This window comes from Petaurus breviceps, unplaced genomic scaffold, assembly GCF_028583685.1.
Source record: "Petaurus breviceps papuanus isolate PSGF00001 unplaced genomic scaffold, PetGlider_PUasm1.0 90603, whole genome shotgun sequence".
NCBI lineage: Eukaryota > Metazoa > Chordata > Mammalia > Diprotodontia > Petauridae > Petaurus > Petaurus breviceps.
In genome coordinates, this window is record NW_027187284.1 from 283780 (window position 1) to 306745 (window position 22966).

Sequence of the window (22966 nt, forward strand, 5' to 3'; positions counted from 1 at the left end):
ACATTAAACACTTTTAAAAAATAACAAATTTTTGTTACTGTTGAGGGAAATGGCGGTTGCCTAATTAAAATAAGATTTCTCTGCCACCACTCATATTGTGCTGAAAATATTTCGAACAGTTGCCTTTTTATATCTTTCTACTTCCTAGGGAGAAAACTAATCACTATGCAGTGATATAAAAAGGTAGCATTCTCTGGTGGTTTGCAGAGGATTAGAGTTTGTCTTCATATATAAACCTAGAGAGCCCATTGATCCACATACAAAAATGATTTCCCTTTAATCTAGGGATCAGACTGCTTTTGAAAGAAAACTTGGCTTTTGCATGCCTTAGTGGCTCTGGCTAAGTATCACTGGAATTCTGAGAAGCAAAGGGGAAAACATATATTGAAAAGTTTTTGCTAAATGCTGATGGAGGGAATAGTGGTAGAATGTCAAATTAGGCATCATCTACTCCCAAGGTGCCTATTCCTCCTTCTCCAACATCTTCAGCATTTATTTTATTTTCTATCTTCTGTCAGGGACAAAGCTGACTGCTTCGTGGTTAAAGCTCTAACCCTTCCAGCTGTTCCTCCTCCACGGATCTATTTGATTTTCAAAGCTTATCCCCTCTACTTTGGCCAAAGCAATTTCACTGCAGGGTCTTGTGGAATCCAAGATCAAACAATGATGACTGCAACCAATTCCATGGTGATAAGGAGTCAAAGACCTTTCAGAGAACTGTTTCTCTTCTACTCCCTAGCTTCTTGAGAGAAGTTGTGGCTTTAAACCAGTGGTTTGGCAAAACTTTGGCTTAGGAGAGGGGTTCTGAAACAAAGGTACATCCAGGTGAAAGAAATAAAGATTAAAAAGAGGGACTGAGAAGATAGGCAGGTGAGGAGGGAGGAAGTAATCGTAGATTTTAAACGAAGGTGGAGGGCTCTAAAAACCATTATAAAGATTCCAACCTCTGATATCAACTGTTTCAAACGCTGTTTTAAAAGCACACTCCACATGTAAACATGGCTCCTATGGACGAATAAACACCTTTAAAGCTTTCCTTTCACGCAACTTATTAAAATTTAACCAGGTTAGAACTTAAGGAATTCAAAGATGATTTCAATGAAATATTTTTAATTCCACGCGTCAGTAAACACTCGGCTCCAAACTTAACTATAAACTTTAGTACCATCAGTCAGCTTGGAAGACGAACGTGGGAGTGGGGGTGGGGGGTAAGAGGTGGGAGTTAAGAGAAGGGGAGGGGAGCGAGCGATCTCACACCCAACCCCAAAGGAAAAAGAAAAGAGGGGGGAAAAACCCCTTCATCCTATCTCTGGCACGTCCTTGACTTCCTGGCTTAGCTTCAGGGTTTTAACTGTTTTTATTTAATTCACATCTGCAAGTCTTACATGTCCCAACGAGACAATTACGGCGAAACTAACCCACAGAAGAGAAAATGCATGGGCATGAAATGTCATTTGGAATCCCTCCGAAGAAATGAGGCAGAAAGTTGACCTTTTAGCACTTGGAATACAATGGAAAGTAGCCCCGCGTCCCCACTCTGCAAGGTCTTTAAACGAAGGATTTAATTACAGTGTTTGTTACTAATACACCCTGGCAGCTTCAAAGCTCCCTAGTCTTCCTCGGAAAGAGAAAAAGGGCGAAACGCTTCCTTCCAATCGCTCAAACGCCCGCGCCGGGAAGCGCTGCCACTTCTTGGCACTGCACGAACCCCTGGCTCGGAACCCCGCCCCGCCACCCCCGAACCCATTCGCACACGCTCCGCACAGCTCCCTGAGCTGGGGGGGAGGGGGCAGGTCCCCCGGGAGAGCAGGGGTTCTCCCCGACCCGGACCAGAGGAAAGGGTTAAATCCCGGCTCCCCGTGGCCAAACCGAGCACCTGCAGTGGTGACCGCGAGACAACAGCTGGAAGGAGGCAAGCCCGGCTACAGAAACGATTCCTCGACGCCCCCGCCCGCCCCCTACCTCCATCAACAAAAGCCTTCCCCAACTTTCAGTCACCTCTAAGCACCCCGGATTTCCCCGCGCCCGAGCACAGCCACAAGTGCAAAGATTTTAGCGAGAGAAAACGTCTTAGGTCTGCAATCCACTTACCCTTTGAGTTGTTCCCTCATCGCTGCAAGAGATCAGCGATTGGGAAGGAAGGGCGGGGGGAAGGTGGAAGAGAGAGAGAGAAAGGGAGAAAGAGAAAGAAAGGAAGGAAGGAGAGGAGATTCCTAGACTCAGCCCGGCTCGCGGAAACTCGAGCACCACCAAAGCAGAGAATAGGACTGCGGTGAAACTAACGTTACTGGGCTAAGGGCATTAGGGGGAGGGAAAGCTGCAGGCTAGACAGGGTGGAGCTAACAGCCTCTGCTCCTCCCCCCACCTATTGAACCTGATAACTAAAGAACTCAAAGAAACAAAACAGTTGGAACTAAAAAAAAAAAAAAAAAGGAGGGAGATTTAAGGTAGAACTAGGAACTATGTAGCAACACAGCCACTCTGAAAGCATCCCCTTAAAAACACATCTAGACTACTTGTTGCCTACTCCCTTAATACATGACCTAGGTGCAAATGACCTCATTCCACATAATTAAGTGTGTGGGTTTGGGTGTTTTCTTTTCAAGGAAGGGGAAAAAAACCCAACACTTTTTTCCTCTTCTTCAAATTAAAGATTAAAGTGGAAATGAGATCAGGATATGGATTTCATTGAAATCTGAAATCTACCCTGAATTTTTTGAGAGAGCCTGACTGTAATTTAGAAACATTTTAGTTTAAATGAAGCTTTATGCTTCTAAGCCATTGTAACTGACTTAATAAACATCGTGTGAGTTATTTCTTATATTTTAATTTTTGAGACAATAGCTTTATTAGAAAAAATTAAATGAGGCTAGGGTCTCAGAATGAGAAACAGTTTGCAGACTGCTAGAAACCTGTAATTTCATTAGTATACCCTTTGTCTGGTCAGCTGGGCACCTTCTCTACAATTTATAGACTTGAGAGTTGCCTAAATATTTTCTCAGGAGGATACAATTACTGTGTACCGATAATGGAGAACTTGAACCCAGGTCTGCCTAGCTGAAATTAGACTTGAATTCCCTAAACCACAATGTCTCTTACAACCTGATGCATTTATTAAAAAAACAAAAAAACAAATAAGACCCCATGCTTCAGTCTTGGGGAGATTCTTTCAAAGAATATCTGCTTAATTTCCTCTTCCTAAACTAATGTAATGCTTAATTTTTCAAATGCTCTTTTAAAAAGAGGCATTTCTATTTCTACATTCATTTTTAGTAGCTTTCCTTTCTTCCCTAAGTCTCTTACTTTGTTGCTTTTCTTTCCTTTTCACCTTTTTATAGCATTCAAGAGCCCAGGTTCACCCCTCTATCATAAAGGCTCTGAATAGGGCTTTGTTTGTAAAATGAAAGCTGCTTTAGTCATATTATGCATTTACAGAATTTTACAGATGAGGAATGAGGCAGTACAGATAGTAATATGATGATGAAGCAGCAAAACCAGGATTAAAACGTAAATCTTCTGAGTCCAGAACCAGCACTCTTTCCATAATACATATACTAGCTCCCCTGTGTCTGTCCCTAGGTCAGTCCTTATGGCCTCATGTTTAGAGGAGGAAAGAGGGAAAGGGGAAAAAGAGATAGGGAGAGAGAGTCTGAGAGGGGTTAACTACATTTGGGTGCAGAGGTGGGTAGATTTTCAGTTTGCTACGGGAAGTTGTTACCTTCTACGGTATCCTCAGTGACAAAGAGGCAATGATGAAGTAGAAATCATTTAGAATCTTATTATCATCATAGCATACAGAGAAGAAAAGGCCCTTAGAAATCACCTACTTCAATCACCTAATTTTACGGAGTAGGAAACTGAGGACCAGCAGGAATGATTATGACTGAGATGACACAGTCACAGAAGCATAATTTTAACTCATATCTTGTCTGACTTCAATGCTCTTTCCACTAAAGCACACAATTCTATATCAACTAATGAGTACCTGGAATCTTAACTATCAAGAAAACATTTCAGCATGTTAATAAAGAATAAGAGTTTTCAAATATTTGAAGTTGAGGTACTTGGTGTTTATAGCTATAGTGTGATGTGACATTTTGTCATTTTTATCTTATTTCAAAAATCATGTCAAGTTTAAGGGAGTCTGGTATTTCCATGAGATTTAAATTATTTAAGTGTATTTTCTAAATTCCCATCTGCAAAGCTCTTAAAGATTTTACCTTGGGCTGGCAAAAAAAATTCAAAAATGAAAAATAACGAGGAAGCATTCTTCAAGCTTTTGAAATTTGACAGATGGCTATCCTTAAAATAAGTCTTTAGAATTTTTTTAAAATTGTGGATATATGTCCATAAAAACTTATCCTCCCTTATATGAGAATACATTTTGAAGATCTGGGGTTTTATTTATTTTTGGTTGTTTTTTTAGTGGTACTCGAAGGATCAGTAATAAATTATGTGTACATCAATATAAATATTTTCTTCCTTTCAGTCTGAATCATTGTTCTTTGCTTTGGGTATGAAGAAAAATAACTTAGGTAATATCTTTGATATGTCTTCATCTGCTATACACATATACATCCAGAAAATGATGTCTTCATCTACTATATCAATATATACCTGTAATGTATATTACAGTATGTATTATATTGTCTTTATCTACTCTATACACATACATTACATAACAGTAGTATAGGAAGTATTATTATATTTTTCAGAGTTATATTCCATAGTAGCAAAGATGATACTCTGTGTAGTGTTAGTAGGAATTCTGTGTCGAAATGTCAATATTAGACAGGTTTATCCCTCTAAAATATTAAGTACGATTAAATGTATATGATACTAATAATATGAAGCACTTTTTAGTAGGAAAATTTTCATAATTTAATTCTATTTGCATTCTATATTTATTATTCTATATTTAATTCTAATTCTGCAGTATTTCCAGATTTCTCTTTATCTCAAGAGTATTCTATACACTGCCCTTTATCTCTTGGATCAGCAGTTATAGGTTCCATTTATTTCAATTCCAAAAGTATTCAGGGCCTAATTTGGGAAAAGATCCTATAATAGAACAATAGTACTATCCTATGTATTATACTGTAGAACTATTTAAATCGTCCTATTATATAATCACTTCTCTCTTCAAAAATTTTCATTGGCTCAAATGTTTAATGAATTCTTCTCAATCATCATCCTTCCTGAGCTTTCTGTGGCATTTGCCACTATTAACCACCCTTTCCTTCTGGATATTATCTCCTTCATGATTTTTCATGACAGGGTCATCTCATGATTCTTATTCTATTTGTTTGACCATTTCTTTTTCATCTTCCTCTTTCACTAACCTTGTTATGCCCACCAACTGCTGGTGTGTCCTAAAAGTCTGTCCCAGGCCCTCTTTTCTCTCTAAACTATCCCATGGATTCAATTACCATTTCTCTGCCAATGACTTCCAATTAATCACCACATGCCCAACTATTGGACATTAAAAAAATGGCTGCTCCATGGCATCTCACACCCAAGAAACTCAAAACAGAACTCATTAGCTTTTCCCCAAAATCCACCCCTCTTCCAAATTTCCCTCTTACTGTCAAGGGTACTACCATTAAGTACATACCCTTTGACCCTGTGATACCACTTCTAGGGCTGTATCCCAAAGAGATCAGAGAAGTGGGGAAAGGAACCATATGTACAAAAATATGGATAGCAGCTCTTTTTGTGGTGGAAATCAAGGGGATGCTCATCAACTGGGGGAATGGCTAAACAAGTTGTGGTATATGAGTGTAATGGAACACTATTGTGTTATAAGAAATGAGGAACAGACAGACTTCATAATAACCTGGAGAGACTTATATAAACTGATGCTGAGTGAGGAGAGCAGAACCAGGAGAACTTTGTAAACAATTACAGACACCATATCTGTGATGACTAACTTTGATAGACTGGGCTCCTCTCAATAATACAAGGTGAGAAGACAACTTCAAAAGACTCATGGTGAAAAGGGAGATCCACGTCCAGAGAAAGAACTACAGAGTCACAATGCAGATTGAAGAAAACTACTTGCTCTCTCTCTTTTGTATTTTGTTTTGTTTTGTCTCTTCTTTCTCATCGTTCACTCCATTGGTTATAATCCTTCTTTACAACTTGACTAATGCTTCATGTGAAGGTATTTGTAGAACCTGTATTTGATTATGTGCTGCCATGGGGAGGGGGGAGCGGGGAGGTGAAGGAGGGGGAAAAATTTGAAACTCAAAGGATAGTGGAACTGAATGTTGTAAACTAAAAGTGAATAAATATTTTTTTAAGAGCACTATCACTTTTCTAGTCCCTCAGGTTCCCAATATCAGTGTCATCTTTAACTCCTTACTCTTGCTAATCCCACGTATCTAATCATTTGTCAATTCTTCATTTCTTTCTCTACACCATGTCTCACACTCATATCCTCTCCACTCCCATAGGCAACACCACAGTTCAGACCTTCCTCAGCTCTTGCCTGGACTATTTTATAATAGCCTATTAATTGAACCCCCTGCCTCAACTTTTTTCATTTTAGTCCACTCTCCATTTAGTTGCCAAACTGATTTTCCTAGGGCACAAGTCGGAACATGTCATGTCCCTACTGGATAGTTCCAATGGGTACTTATTATGTCCAGGATCAAAGATAAAGACCTGTGTTTGGCATTTAAAAACCTTCACCACCTAGCTCTTTCCTACCTTTCCAGGCTTCTTACATACTACTCCCTTACATGTACTATATAGTCCGGCCATTCTAGTCTACCTGCAGATCCTCATACATTATGCTCCTAGCTTTGCACCTTTTCACTTACTGTCCCTCTACACTGAATTATTTCTTTCTTTATCTCTGCCTTGTAATCCCTAGTTTCCTTCACACCTCAGCTCCAGTGTTACCATCTGTAGGACACCTTTCTTAGTTGCCATAGCCTTCATTCACCTTTAAGACAACAATACATCTGCCTTTCACATATCTTCTGTGTACCTAATTATGCCCATGTTGCCTTCCGAAAGCACAGACTATTTTCTACATCTTTCATTGTATCCCCAGGACTGAGTACAACTCTTGTCATATAGTTAGGAATTTAACAAATAATTGTTTTCCCGTCATCTGTAACTTGTCCATGTCCTCATCCAAATCTTTCAAAAGGAGTTTACCCAATAAACTAGTGAATCTTTCCCTAAAACACTTGACATTGTATAGATACCAATGCAGTATGTGGACTTGGGCATCTACATGGCACAGTGGATAGAGTACTGGGCTTGAGATCACAAAGACTCGTCTTAATGAGATCAAGTCTGGTATTACTTACTGTGTGACCCTTGGCAAGTCACTTAACATTGTTTGCCTCAGTTTCTTTACCTGTAAAAATGAACTGGAGAAGGAAATGGCAAACCAGTATCTTTGCCAAGAAAACCCCAAATGGTGTCACAAAGAGTCTGAAACAATTGAACAATGATATCTATCACGTGTGCTTTTTTCCATGGAGACCCCTCCCTTCATTTTGTGGTCAAATATCTCTGATGATGTCCTTCGTGCCATCACTCCTATGCCACTTCTTATTGCTAATATCTTTAGCCTACTTATATCCAGTATCTCTTTCTTGCTCCTTGAGTAATACATAATTTAATTTTTCAAAGACTGGTATTTCAGGACTCCCATATATTTAGCATCACTGGAAGAATACTGATGTCATAAAAGGCACTATATAGTGGCAGATAGAGTAGTGTTAAAGAACAGGTACCCCCAAGGCAGAAGAAGACAGAAGGTTAATTATGGGTTAGGGGTGAACAAAAGATTAATATAAAGCAGGGTCAAGGAAGAAATTATAGAAAATCACTCTGCACTCAAAATTTGGATCCCATTGTAAGAATGGCCCTACACATATGTCGAGGATCTGTGTGATAGCATGTGGAGAGTCAACTTCTAGTCTAGATGACATGCAATGGAAGTTCTTTGGAGAGATGTTGGTATTTAGATATTCTGTAATTGATTCCAGTTTGCTAACTACATAGTTAGGAGAAATCTCTTTGATTAGCTGCAGTTACAAAACGAACTAGGGGAGGTAGGAGGGAAGAAGGGTTTACTTTCTGAAGTTTTTCTCTGCTATTTCTCTTTGGCTGCTCTCTCTTGGTTTGAGTCCTTCATTCATGGTATATGGTGATAGAACATTCTGGGGAGAGGCCTTGGGCGTTTTCCCTTCTGGGTCCAACATTCCTGTGAACTTGGACTCAGTCTTTTTGCTCTTGTGTTTGTTCTTTTCCATTTTAAGTGAAGGGGTTAGAGACTCCAATCTTATGGGTTTTATAAAAAGCCAAAACAGTAATCCTCTGGGCATCCCAGAATCTGAGATTTAAAATCAGCCAAGCATCAATGCCATAAGAAACAAGGATGGATTTTCTGGAGTGGCCTTTGGGACCAAGCCCAGTAGTAGCTGAGATTTATCCAACTTACGCAAGATTTATCCAACAGTCATGCCATATCTGAAAGTGAACTTGGTGGGACCAATGCTCTACAGAAATTGTGCAAATTCTGTTAAGAATAAGCTCACTCTCCTTAGACAAAAGCAAAATAAGGGGAGCATGTACTCCAAAGGTTGTTTTTTTTTTTTTTGGAGGGGCATTTGCATTTTGTTCCATCTTCAAAGTAAATGGAAACTAATCTTTGCTAAACGGTTAAATGGAACTAAGGAACTAGATTGACGGTTGACTGATGTTCAAAATTAGGGAGACTATAACCAGTGGGAATTCAAGCCAAGTAAATAAGAAATATCTGAACCCTTAAGATTATCACTGTAACTCTGAGTGGGTGATATAGGAGGATTCATTCTGGAAGAGTGAGCCCAGAGAGTCCTCACTATATATTAAAAGCATAGCAAGTTCCCTTTGGCTACAATAAACTTGAAAATCATTGAGTGGCATTTTAAGATCTTCTCTATCCATTTACAGTCCGAAAAGGCAGTTGTGAAGCTCTAGGTCAGTTGGGGAAGGAGATGGCTGAAAAAGACCCCAAGCTGATATAAGTAAATAACATTAGACCATAATTTTCCATGATTATTATACACATCAATGAAACACAATGTTTTACTTCCACACGGACTTTATAGGTGCTGATTGCCCTCTTGTGATTTCTTTTTCTCTTTAAAGATGTTCTTGATTTTCATTTTGATGATCTAATTCATTCTCACTTATTCAACTATCATCATTACGAAGGTGATACCTAAATCATCATCTCTATCTCTGACCTTTCTGTGTTGTTTCAGACTTGCGTCATAAACTATATACAGTACATCTCATCACGTCTAAAACACCTTGTTATCTTCTCCCAAATCATTCTCCTTCTTCCTACTTCTTCATATTATCTTTAATTTCTTCCCCATCTATGATATCAAGTCAGTTGTCAAATCTTGTAATTTCTACCTTTTCTTTATCTCTTGAATATATTCTCATTTCTATTCCTACTACTGCCAACTTAAGGTTATCATTTCTGACCTTAGCATGACTGCAATAGCCCTCTACCTGACATTTTAAAAATCAATCTCTTTCCTTCCCCAAAGTATCTTTTATAATGATGCTGAATTGACCTTTCTTATGCATAGATTTGACGCGGTTAGCCCCCCTTTAGTATCTCACAATTGCTACCCAATAAGTTCAAATCACTTAACTTGGCATTCAATGCTCTTTATAATATGGTACCACACTACTTTTCCAGCTTCATCCAACATTATTCTCCTCAACTGAGCTCATTTCCAACCAATCTGGATTATTTGCTGTCTTTCACACATATCCCATTCTGTGGACATTTTTTCACTCTGTTCTCTTTATTCAGAATACTCCTTTCCCAAAACCAGCATAGCCCTCCCCTATCTTAAAGCTCAAGGTTCATCTCCTCCATGAAACCATTCCTGATTTTCTATATTATTAATGATCTTTTCCCTTTAATACTTTGGATCTCTTGCTTTGGATACCTCAGGTATTATCATATAATACATATATTTAGGTTGTAGAAGTGCTGAATCTGAAGTAAGGAAGACCTAATTTCAAATCCAGCCTTAGGCACTTAATATATGTGTGAATCTGGACAAGTCAATTAAACTCTGTCTGCCTTGGTTTCCTCACCTGTAAAATGAGGATTTTATACCTATCTCTCAGGGTGGTTGTGAAGATTAAATGAATTATTATTTCTAAAGCATTTTGAAAACCTTAAAGCACTATGATTATATAGGGTGTCCCAAAAGTCTTTAGTGCATTTTTAGTGTTAATAGAGTGAAACTATACAAAGACTTTTGGGATATCTGTGATGATGATGATGATGATGATGGACGATGGTTTTTTTTATTGCTGGTTTTGTTGAAACTCTTATACCCCTACTAAAACATGAGGCCTATTACCATATTAGATTAAATGTTTGTATATTCCCTAAAGCCTAGCTCAGAATCAGAATAAAAATAAATAAATAAAAGCATGAAAATGGGTCAAACCACCCCAAGTGACCATTTCAACTTCACTTGAAAACCCTAAGGAAGGACCACTAACTTTGATGGCAATCCATTTCATTTTTGTATATCTCTAATTTTTAGAAAGTTATGCTTTGCATCAAGTCTAAATCTTCCTCTTTTTAACTTCTACTAATAATTCTTAGCTCTTCCCTCTGGGGTCAAATAGAAGAAGTCTTCCACTTGACTGTTCTTCAGATACTTAAGTCATATAACAACCCTACTCCTACCTCCTCCACCCAAACCTAGAATTCTTTCTCTAGGCTAACTTTTCCTAGCTCTTTCAACCTTTTTTTAGCCCCATCTGGTGACTGTTTGGGTCCTGATGGCTCAGAGTGAATGTAAATAGCAACTGTTTCTGTTTTTGGCCCAAAACACTGAGGGTCTTCCCCTCCCAGATTGGTTTTTGTTTTTGCTTTTTTGACTAAGTAGAAGAGGCCATTCTTTGTCTCCTTTCTTAGTTAGCCTTAATCACTGAATAGGCACTGCCTCAGTCAAACTGAAACCTGGGAAAAACCTTAGCTTAAAAAGGTCAAGCTCTCCCACTACATCTGGGACCATCTCCTATTGTCCTGATCTATATCTTGCCACTGGGCCCAGATGGCTCTGGAGGAGAAAGTAAGGCTGGTGACTTTGCACAGCCCTCCCTTACTTAAATCCGATCCACTTGCAAGTCATGGCATCACCTTCCTCCTACCATGGAACTCTTCAAGAACAAAGGACAAACAACATATGCCATCATCTAAAGACCTTTGACCATTTTGGTTGCCTTGTGATGGAAATTCATCAACTTGTTGATATCTTTCCAAATTGTCATACTTAGTCCTAGACAAGGTATTTCAGATGTGGTCTGACCAAGGCAGAGAGCAGAAGGAATATTACTTCCCATCCTGTAAATACTATGTCTCTCTTAAAAATGCAAACTTAGTTTATCTTAACTTTTTGTTTATTTGTTTGCTACGTCCTACTGTTGACTCATATGGAGTTTATGCTTTATTATAACTTCCAGATTCTTTTCACATGAACTATTATATAGTTGTTCTTCATCTAACTTGTAATAAAGACTTAAAAAAAAACTCAAATGTAGTATTTTACATTTCTGTATTTTAAATGTAATATCATTAGATTCATGCCAGCATTCTAGCCTCTTGGTATTTCTTTAAAATCTTAAATCAATCATTCAATAAGCTAAAAGATATATTACATACCTCTCTTAGCTTTGACTCATTAAAAAATTTGATATGAACTCCATCTACAACTTCATTGATATCATTGGTAAGAATGTTGAAGAAATTTAAAAGCTTCTCCACAAACAAAACTAAATGCATCTATGATAAGAAGGGATTGAATGAGGAAAAAAACTTTCTATCAAATTTCTCAGATAAGGGTTTGGTATTCAAAATATATAGGCAACTAACATACACACATGTTTATATATATAATGCTACCCACCACAATATGCATGCATACGAGACTAAAAGCCATTCCCCAATAGATGAGTGGTCAAAGGAGATAAAAAAACAATTCTTAAAAGAATTGCAAAGTATTAACAACCATGTGAAGAGATTCTTTAAATCACTAATGATAAGAGAAATGCAAATAAATAAACACCAAACCCAGAGGTTTCACTTCACATCCAATAAATTGTTAGAGATGACAAAAGATGGAGAAGAGTCAATGCTGGAAGAGTTATGAGAATTAGTACAACCATTTTGAAAGTAATTTAGAATTATGCAAATAAAATTACTAAAATGTCCATACTCTTGACCCAGAGATTCTACTAATAATCATATACTCCAAAGAGATTATTAATATAAAGTATGTGTGTATGCATATGTATATGTATATATGTGTGTTGATGGGTATGTATGTGTTTATATATGTATGTATACATATATATATATATTTATAGCAGAACTTTTGTGATAACTAAGAAATGGAAACAAAGCACATGTCCATCAACTGGAAAATGAATAAACAAACTATGATACTGAATGTAATGTGCTATAAGAAATAAATATGATGAATTCAGAGAATCATGGGAGGAATTACATGGGTTGATGAAGAATGAAGTAAGTAGAGCCAAGAAAACAACATACACAGTGACAACAATTTAAGTGGAAAGATTACCACTAAATCATCAAAAGTAGATGTTACAAAATCATAAAAAATAAGCATGGCCCTAAAGAAGAAATATGAAAAGGCATCTCTTGCCTTAGTCCTGTCCCCTACAACTCCCTAAGCCTCTTTTTCCTTTGTAGAGGTGGTGGTCCCTCATACAGTACACTGCATATTTTAAAAATGAATTTTATTTTTAAGATTTTTAAAAACTTATTTAATTTTGCTGATTTTATTGTTTTGTTTTTAAACTTGTTTGTTATATGAGATGATCTTCTGAAAAGGGAATGAGATAAGGGAAATTTAGATCATATAAAAACCAAATATATTTATAAAAAATTATTTTAAAAATATTGAGGGGCAGCTAGGTGGCTCAGTGAATAGACCACTGGTCCTAGAGTCAGGAGGACTTGAGTTCAAATCCGACCTCAGACACTTGACACACTTATTAGTTTTATGACTTTGGACAAGTCACTTAACACCAATTGCCTCGCCTTCCCCCCTCCCCCCCAAAAAATATTGAGTGGAACAAGGACAAAGACAACCCCTGAGTCACTCCATTTTAAACTTTCCTCCAAGTCAATAGGAAACCATTACTGCTATATTTTGGTCATTCAACTAGTTGGAATCTGTTACTATGCTATCACCTAGGCTTCATCTCTCCATCTTGCATAATGTAAGAGACTATCAAATGCTTTTCTGAAATTTAAGTGAGCTATGTCTATAATACTTAGCACAGAGTCTAGCACATAGTCAAAACTTAATGTTTATTGACTGATGATAACATTATCCTTATATATCAGGGTTACCAATTAAGTAACCCTATAAAAAAAAAAAGAAATTAGTTGAGTCTAGCATGATATGTTCTTAAAGGTCCTTAAGGTCTCAAAGAAGTCCTCTGGTTCCTTTTGATCACTGCTTCCCTTTCTAGATATTCACAGTACATCCTTCAATAATGCTTCCTAGAATTCTGTCAGAAATCAGTCAGGTCAATTTGGCCTCTGGCTTACACATTTCACTCTCTACCCATTTTTTGAAAATTTCATATTTACCCTTTTCCAGTTCAACAGCACATATTATTCATCATGATATTTCAAAAACCACTGGCAAGGGCTAAACAATCACATTTGTCAGTTTTTTCAGTACCTTGAGATGTCTTTTTATTGCACCTGGTGCCTTGAACCCACCAAAGGTAGTTAGATGATCTCTGACTACCACTGTTTATACTGAGTCCCTATTAACCATTTTTATTCTGTCCTTTCTTGTCTAAAGATCTTTTGGCAGAGTAAGAGTCATACTCTTCTGTCTTCTCTCCATTATCTATTACCACAGCTCCATTCACCCCCAGCAAGAGTCCTATCCATTCTTCAATCCTTCCTTTTCTCCCCAAAATAGCTTGAAAAAGTCCTCTTTTATTCTTGGCATTTATCTGCAGTTGTAATTGATTCTGAGCTTGTGTACCACTGGCACTCTTATGAGAGCCATGCCACCATCATGCTGCTTTTACAGGGTCACTCTATTAATTTCATGCAGTTGTGATCTTCCTGTATACATTATATGCTTATATCTTTGTATTCCTAGCACCTAGTTCTGTACTTAGCACATATGCTTGAGTGCCTGATTCTTCTATCTTCTATAAATTACTTTATGTTAAATTGATCAAAGAACTTCTTATAAACATCCATATTTTAAATTCTCTCTTTTCTTTCTTATTTAAAAAAAGTCTCTTTGTGTCTTTGTTGAGCTTCCCTTCTCTCTTGGGCAGACCTTTTTTCTAGAATGTTATGCTATGTGATCCTACCTGAACTTTCTCTGGACCTTTTGAAATCTGCTTTTCTATAACCTAGATTTTTCATATCAGACTCTGTTCCTGGTTTTCTTTTCCTTCTCTGTTATGAATTCTAAGGTGTTCCTACCTCTGTAACAATGTCATCCTTAATGAAATAGGAGTTGGTATTAATGATAAATAGTATGTTTTATAAATATTTTAAAAATATATTTATATAGAACTTTATATGTTTGCATATTGAAATAATACTTCTCATTTCCTAGGACTTCCTTCACAATCCTGTGAATTAGGTAGAGCAAGAATTATTCCCATTTTACAGATGAGTAAACCAAGGCTCAAATTGGGTGATTTATCTATAGTCATAGAGTTGGATAAGTAAATGAGCCAGACTCAAACCTGGGTTTCTTAAGTGTAATTCCTATTCTTTTTTTTAATGCTTTATTAACTTCTGATTTACATCATTCATTTCCGCCAGATTTTGAGTTACAAATTTTCTCCCCATTTTCCCCTACCCACTGCCCCAAAATAGCAGTCCCACAGGATATCTCATCCTCCAATCTACTCTCTCCCATATTTTCTCCTATACCCCTTTCGACTTTTCCAGTGGATCTCTATGCCTCAGTGCCTATGTATCTTATTTCCCAATTACATGTAAAATAGCATTAATAATAGTATATATATATATATATGTATACACACACACACACACATATATATATATATATATATATATATTTGAATATTTGATTTGAAAACTTTGAATTGCATATTCATTCCCTTCCTCCCTTGTCACCCACCCTTACTGGGAAGATAAGCAGTTCAGTATAGGTTGTACATGTGTGCCTAATGCAAAACAATAACATAGTAGATATATTGTAAAAGACTGACTATATTTCCCTCCCTCCTATCCCACCTCCCACTTGTTCTATTCTCTGCTTTGATCCCATCCCTTTTCAAAAGTAGGTGCTTCCAACTTCCCTCCCCACCAGCCTGCCCTCCCTTTCATCATCCCCCCTCTCATCCCCTTCTCCCCCACTCTCCTGGAGGGTGAGATACCCTATTTGGTAGGTATTTCATTTCCTCCCCAAGCCAAATTCAATGGGAATAAGGATGACCCATTCCCTTTTGCCTTCCTATACTTCCCCTCCATTGTAATGATTTTCCCTTGCCTCTTCTGTATGAGATAGTTTACCCCAATCTGTCTCTCCCCATCTCCTCCCATTATATTCCTCTCTCACCTCATAATTTCACCTTTTCAGTATCATCCTTTCCTGTTAAATTGGTACTGTGCCCTCTATCTATGCATACGTGTAAACATATATACACACATTCACATATGTATTCATATGCCCATATACCCTCCTATATAGACATATATATGACTATGACAATAAATGACAAATATATATATATACATATATATATATATATATATTTCTATTCCCTTCAACTACTGAGAAAAGTTTCATAAGTTACAATTATTGTTTTTCCATGTAGGAATTATGATTTCTTTTCCCTGTTTACCTTCTCATGCTTCTCTTGCTTCTTGCATCTGAATGTCAAATTTTCTATTCAACTCTGGTTTTTTCAGCAAGAATGCTTGAAAGTCCTCTATTCCACTGAATGACCATATTTTCCCCTGAAAGATGATACTCAGTTTTGCTGGGTAGGTGACTCTTGGTTTTAATCCCAGCTCCTTTGACCTCTGGAATATCATATTCCAAACCCTTCGATCCCTCAGTGTAGAAGCTGCCAGATCCTGGGTTATCCTGATTGTGTTTCCACAATATTCAAATTGTTTCCTCCTGGCTGCTTGCAATATTCTCTCCTTAATCTGGGAATTCAGGAACCTGGCTATAATATTCCTAGGAGTTTTCTTTTTGGGATCTTTTTCAAGAGGTGATCAGTGGATTCTTTCAACCTCTATTTTGCCCTCTGGTACTAAAACATCAGGGCAATTTTCTTTGAGAACTTCCTGGAGGATGATGTCTAGGTTCTTACTTTGATCATGGCTTTCAAGTAGTCCAATAATTTTTAAATTATCTCTCCTGGATCTATTTTCCAGGTCAGTGGTTTTTCCCTCGAGGTATTTCACATTGCCTTCTATTCTTTCATTTGTTTGGATCTGTTTAACAGCATCTTGATTTCTCATAAAGTCACTAGCTTCCATTTGCTCCAATCTAATTCTGAAGGAATGATTTTGAGATTCTTTTTCCATCATTCAAATCCAGCTTTTTAAGGCATTCTTCTCCTCATTGCCTTTTTGAGCCTCTTTTGCCATTTGAGTTAGTCTGTTTTTTAAGGTAGTATTTTCCTCAGTCAGGCTGTTGATTCTCATTTCATAATTTTCTTGCACTGTTCTCATTTCTCTTCCCAATTTTTCCTCCACTTCTCTTATCTGCTTCCTAAGGTCCTCTATGGCCTGTAACCAGCTCGTATTTTCCTTTGAAGCTTTTGGTGCAGGAGTTCTGACTTCACTGTCTTCCTCCTGTTCCATGCTTTGCTCCTTTTTGTCCCCAAAATAGGAGTGTAATGTTGGAATCTTCTGTCTGCTTTGTTTCCTTTGCCTGGTCATGTTGCCCCTCAGTCACTTGACCCCTGGGCTTTTTGCCACAGTAGGACTCTGCCACCACACAGGGGAGCTTTCATTCCAAATGCTGGGGTTTTCTCAGCTGCTGGAGGTATTAGATGGGTGCCCTCTCTGAGGTCTCCACACGCTCTGGCAAGCTGGACACACACCCTAGGACCTCCACCCTAGACTGCAATCCAGATCCAAGAAGGTTAAAGCAAGAGTTATTACCCCTAAGACTGGTGCTTGGTCCCCCTACACTCTGCAGGCCAGGAGCTGAAGCTGCCATGTGGCACTGGCTGGCTGTGCCTTCTTCTCAGCGGCTTCTTGCCCCAGGGGGCAAAAGGCATGCACTCCCACTTACTGGGTCCCAAAGTCCAGACTGCACTGACCTTTCACTTTGTCCTTCGCATCTATGTGTTGATAAATCTGGAAAGGGCCACAGCTGCTGCTGATCTGGAGTCCCTCCTGCCAGGGGCTGGTCAGGCCCGCCCTGGAGCTAAAGCCGCAGTGTGGGGCTGGGCTTGGCTCCCAGAGCGCTGTGCTGGATTCCTGCTGGCCTGCCGGGCTGTCCTCAGTGGGAGGTTAGCTTCTCTGTGTCATTTTGTGGGTTCTGCAGCTCCAAAGTTTGTTTAGAGTTCCCCTTTTTACATGGATTGGGGAAGGTGGAAGCCGGAGCCCCGGGGAGGTCATGCTTCTACTCTGCCATCTTGCCCCTGTAATTCCTATTCTTTTACCATGGCATTAAGTTTCCTCCTTCAATAAATGTTTACTGAAGTTGATCTTGATTTCACATGTGCAACAACATGTATATGGCAGAGGATAGGTACATTGTGTGATTTGGACTTTATTCCTTACTGTGTGTGTGTGTTCATCTATTTATATCGATCTGTAATCATACCTATCTCTGTATCTACTCAAATATATTTTGTTTCGAATACAGGTATTCTTGTATTAAATGTAATTTATAGTAAAATCCCCAGATTTAAATATGCTAGAAACACACAGAAACTCCTATTTTTTTAGTATCTGACAAAAAATATAGCTGCCATTTACTTGGTACTTTAAGACATACTGAGCATTTTGTATACCAAGTGGGCATAGGCTAGAAGGATTCATATTGCAAGGCTCTGAGCAGTTCTGAAAGATGTCAGGCCAGCCCCTCCCCAACCTGATGTTGTGGTGCAAAGAGGGTCCAAAGGCAGATATGCATAAAATGTTCTGAGCTAGGACTTCCTTGGGAAAGCATTCATGAAGAATGAGAGGTCTTCTGGTTTGAAAGTCCATGTGGTAAAGAGAGAAAGGGAGAGGTACATAGAACTACCAGAGGCTGAAGGGAGAATATTGAGATGTTCCACAGAGTTAAGTGTGTAACAGTAGTGAGGGGACCACATAGATAGTGTGCTGAAAGAAAGGAATGATGAAAAAGTGAGGAAGCCACAGCAAGTCACATGATCCCTACAGATGCATCAGAGGCCAGGTAAGGATATGAAGAGAAGCCAGAGAATCCTGAACTTGTACTAGCATCTCTCTAAATGTGGTATATTGAGTTTGCAGGAACCATTACTGAACCGTGGAGATGAAAGGGAAACTGAACTTGTGGAGAGATACTCTAATTAGTGCTTTGCTAAAGGAGTTTAAATGAATTCCTCTTCTCTTCTTTACATGCTGTTAAAAAATTCTGCTCTATTTTTCTGACTTTGGAAGCCTAGTATGTGCAAAGGGCTGGGGGGGGGGGGTGTGATATAGGCCAGACTGGAGTTCCTGGGTGAGACTTCTGAGTGAGGACAATTAGCAATAGAGACTATTAGAGAGAAGTCCTCAAGATTAAAGCAAATCTATCTGTCATGGCAGAGTAGGTTTAGGGTTCTACAGGGAAAGAGAAAGGGAATAAACATTTCTATAGTACCTACTGCGGGCCAAGAACCATGTTAAATACTTTACAAATATCACTTTGTCACCTAGATCACATATCAGATCCCAATAACAACTCTATGAAGTAAGAATATTATTATTATTATCATAAGAAACTGAGACTCAGGGAAGTAATTTGCTTATAATCATACAACTAATGTCAGTTTCCTCATTTGTAAAATGAGCTACAGAAAGAAATGGAAAACTACTTCAATATCTCTGCCAAGAAAACCCCCAATTGGGTCACAAAGAATTAGACGACTGAAAAACAACTGAAGAAACATCAGTAGATGAATTAAAATATATATCTTGAATATCATGATGAATATAAAATATACATAAATATATATGTATATATCAAATATCTTGATTTCTCATACAGGAATATGTTCTTCCTAATAACACTATACTTCATAATACTATACTTCCCCTATAGTTGCCATGTACAGTGAATCAGATAACTAACAAATCTCAGAAACTTTTTTAGCCTCAGTTTCTATATCTATAAAAATGGGATAATAATAGCACCTAATCTTACAGTGTTGGTATGAGTACCAATGAGATAATATGTGTAAAGGGCTTTGCAATCCTTCAAGTGCTATGTGAATGTTAGCTATAAAACATTATTATAATAGTAACATAATATAATCATTATGTTGATGGACGAATACTTTTGAATTTTTAGGGTTTGAAGTAAGGTGTAAATGGAGACAGCATATTGCAGTGGGGGGAGCCCATAATTTGCTGTCAAATGAGCAAAATTCTAGTTCTCACCCTTTGGTAGATATATACAAGTATGACTTTAGACAAGTCTTTTAATCTTTCTTGGACACAGTTTTCTTTGCTATAAAATGATGGCACTGTACTAGGTGATTTCTAAAGTCCCTTCCAAATCTATATTTCTGACCCCTTTGATCCTATGAATAGTCCCTGCTAGAGGAACTATCTAGGAAGGGTGTTAAATGCATTTAATCAAATAACACCATAGAACCTTTTGGAAGCAGATCAGTCAGGAAAAACACAATTTGCATGAGAAGATATGGCTAGCACAGCTTATTCTTTACAGTAGTGGTTCTTAACCTTTTGTGTCATAGATGTCTTTGGCAGTTTGGCTAAGCCTATCTATATCTTTTCAGAAGAATGTGTTTAAACATATAGAATAAGATAAATAAGACCACAAAAGAAACAGATTATATTAAAATACATTTATCAAAATATATATTAAAAAATAAAGTTCCAAGAGACCTTGTGCTTAGAACTCACGCTTTAGAGGAAGGAAACCATGACCAAGTTCTACGAACACAAAAAGCTGACAGACCAACACAGAGCTATTTCCAGGTGCCTTATCCATTCAGGGCTGGAGAAGAAGAAGAAGAAGGGCTGAGGGAGATGGAGATGGGTTCGAGTAGGAGAGTGGGATCTTCCTTACCTAACAAATAGACCAACCAGAAATATGGACAGGCAAAACCCAGAGAAATAATGCTGTACTGTATGTAATTCACTGGTTTATATAGGTTTATTTTAATGAGATTTCTCATTGCCTCACAATGCCACCTATTTAATAACATGTGAAGTTTATCATCTTCACTAAAATAAATCCACACTTTACCACCCATAGACCAGTTGCTTTTTCATGCAGTAGAGCTGGGTCTAACATTTAGCCTTAAGCCTACAGCTTTAGAAAACAGATAAAAAAGAGGTAGCATTTCCAAATTGCTGATCTGATTCAGAAAGCTAAAACACATATTAGCAATAGATATTGTAGCCCAGGTTAACAGTACCCTGATGCTGGCGTCTCTCATTCAGTTTTCTTTTCCCTATACAATAGTGCCAAGTAATAGAAATTTTAAAACTGGTCTCAAATTCTGACACTTTGCACAATCTCTCCTCTCCTTCAGCTACTAATAAAGCATTGTAGTCAATTAGGCTCACAGCAGGTGAAAACCCCAATTAGTGAAGCCATTCTCTGGGCCTCTTCCTACCTTACACCCACATACTACACTTTTTAAAAAATGCACACATAAATGCTAAAGTAAAATTTTAGTCTTGAGTCATTTCTTCAGAAGTAAATTAACCCTTTGATATACTTAGCCAAACCATTTATCATGGCAAGAAAATTCCATGAAAAATGGATACAATGTTGAAAGTTTAAATCTCATTAATTTAATAATCTAGGTTGCTGGGGATTTTTTTAATTTATTGTTTTCTTTAGCTCTGAAAAGACTCTAAGACTTTTTGATTTCCCTAAAAATTCTGATTTTTCTTTTACCTAAAAGTAAAGTGATGCTTATATTACCTAAGGAATGATTAATGGATATTCTCTGGTACATAGGGTATTTTAAAAATATTTTTTTCATTTAGGTAATTGGGGGGGAACATATATATTCAATTTCAAAACTATAGGTTTTGCCTTAGGAAGTAAAGAAAGTCTATATTTCATATTTTGTAAATGCATATGTCAAAAGGAATTCTTTCATAGATAAGGACATATTTTGTTTTGAGCATCGAGAGAGAAATGAGACAGTTGTAGTGGTTCTTAGAGTGATTTATTTACACTATGTCAATTACATCTCCAGAAATAATTCAAAATTCAGTTTTATTTATGAGTCTAATGTATATATGTCTTTTTAAAATTGTTTTTGTCCTGTCACTTTTTTTGAAACAAGTGGCAAGTCTTGTTATCCTCATGAAAATATGGAACATATATTCAATAATAATGTAGCTTTTTGAAGTAGTGATTTTGAACTGTCAGAGACTCCTTTCATTTTGGGTCTTTTTCAATTAAAATGTAACATTCTACATACACTCCTCCTTGAATTATCCTTACCGAAACACTCAAATTTCATCAAAATACAGTGGTAGTATAATTTTAAAAAAATTTTTAAAATACATATGATTTTAAGTTTTTGAGATTTGGACAAAAGCAAACAAAAAAATTACCAGTAAATGAACTGATAAGGAAGGCTTCGTAAACTGAAACTGACTGGAGAAAAGTTAATATTCAACTATTTGAGAACAGAAAAATCCAATTTTTTTTCTCCCTTTTAGATGAATAATGCCTACGGCTATGCTATTTTAGCAAATGCAGCTTTCTTCATCTTCAATAACTATAGCTCTTTATTCTAACAGGGGCCTAGAATACAGGTTTATCTTCTTAAAATGCAACCCTATGTGTGGAACTGTTATATTTATAATGCAGGAAAGAAATTCAGTAAAATCACTTTAAATTTGCATTTTTGCAATGTTGTCAAAGATATAATGGATAGTCTAAGAGTTTCATTCCTTCCTCTGCTTTAGCAATCAGCCCAGAGGAATACTTTCCCATGAAGTTTTTGTTTTTTTGATATCTAAATGCGATAAACATTCACTAAAGTCATATTAGCAAACCTCATTATATAATGGGTAACACATCTCTTCAAAGTCATACCATCTCTGCCAGTAGAGACCAAGTTAATAGGTCTTGCCAAGCTGAAAAACCTTCAAGGATAGGACTAAAAACAGGTCTTTAAAGGACTATGCCTCCGTTGGTCCTCCCACCACCAATAAAGTTAAGTTCAGAAAGACTTAGACTCTCTGCCACAGCAACTTGTGGAGACCGACAACTTAGGCATGGAGGAGACGATGACACATATGGGTGAAAACTATCCCTGTGCTGATGAAATTCCAAAGTCTTGAAGCAGGTAGGTGGGTGAAGAGGCTGAGTAGTAGAAGTTCTTTTGGTGTGTGGTGGTAAGAAAGGTGAAAGGAAGGAAGAAGACATGGGAGAAGAGAAAATGGCAAGGAGATGGGGGAAGGCATGAAAATAAGAGGAAGGAAGGAAAGGCAATAGAAGCAAAAGGTTAGGGAGTGAGAACTGGGAGGGGAGGGAGGAAGGAAAGGTAAAGATGAAGACCAAAATATCTATAGGACATGAGTACTCTTGGGGAAGACAGGCCTGCAGGAAGTCGTGGAAAATATCAAGCTCTTAGGTGATCATGGATGAGAAATAAAGCATAGACTAAGAAGAGAAAGACTGTAAATAAAGAACAGTACAATAGGGGCAGCTAGGTGGTGCAGTGAATAGAGCACCGG

General features: G+C 37.5%; 1 protein-coding gene across 13 annotated transcripts in view; it reads right to left on the reverse strand.

The window, feature by feature from the left end:
* Positions 1-22966, reverse strand: part of DMD (dystrophin) — a 2504498-nt gene that overhangs the window by 147180 nt on the left and 2334352 nt on the right. Inside the window, exon 1 of one of the 13 annotated variants that reach the window (XM_069063835.1) lies at positions 2092-2359. The exons of 11 other annotated variants lie outside the window; for them this stretch is intronic. In XM_069063835.1, coding sequence (XP_068919936.1) covers positions 2092-2111 — 20 coding nt within the window. In that variant the 5' untranslated portion in view covers positions 2112-2359. Of the gene's footprint in view, positions 1-2091; positions 2360-22966 lie in introns of those variants that run through there. One more of the 13 variants, XM_069063836.1, reaches the window with a different exon arrangement.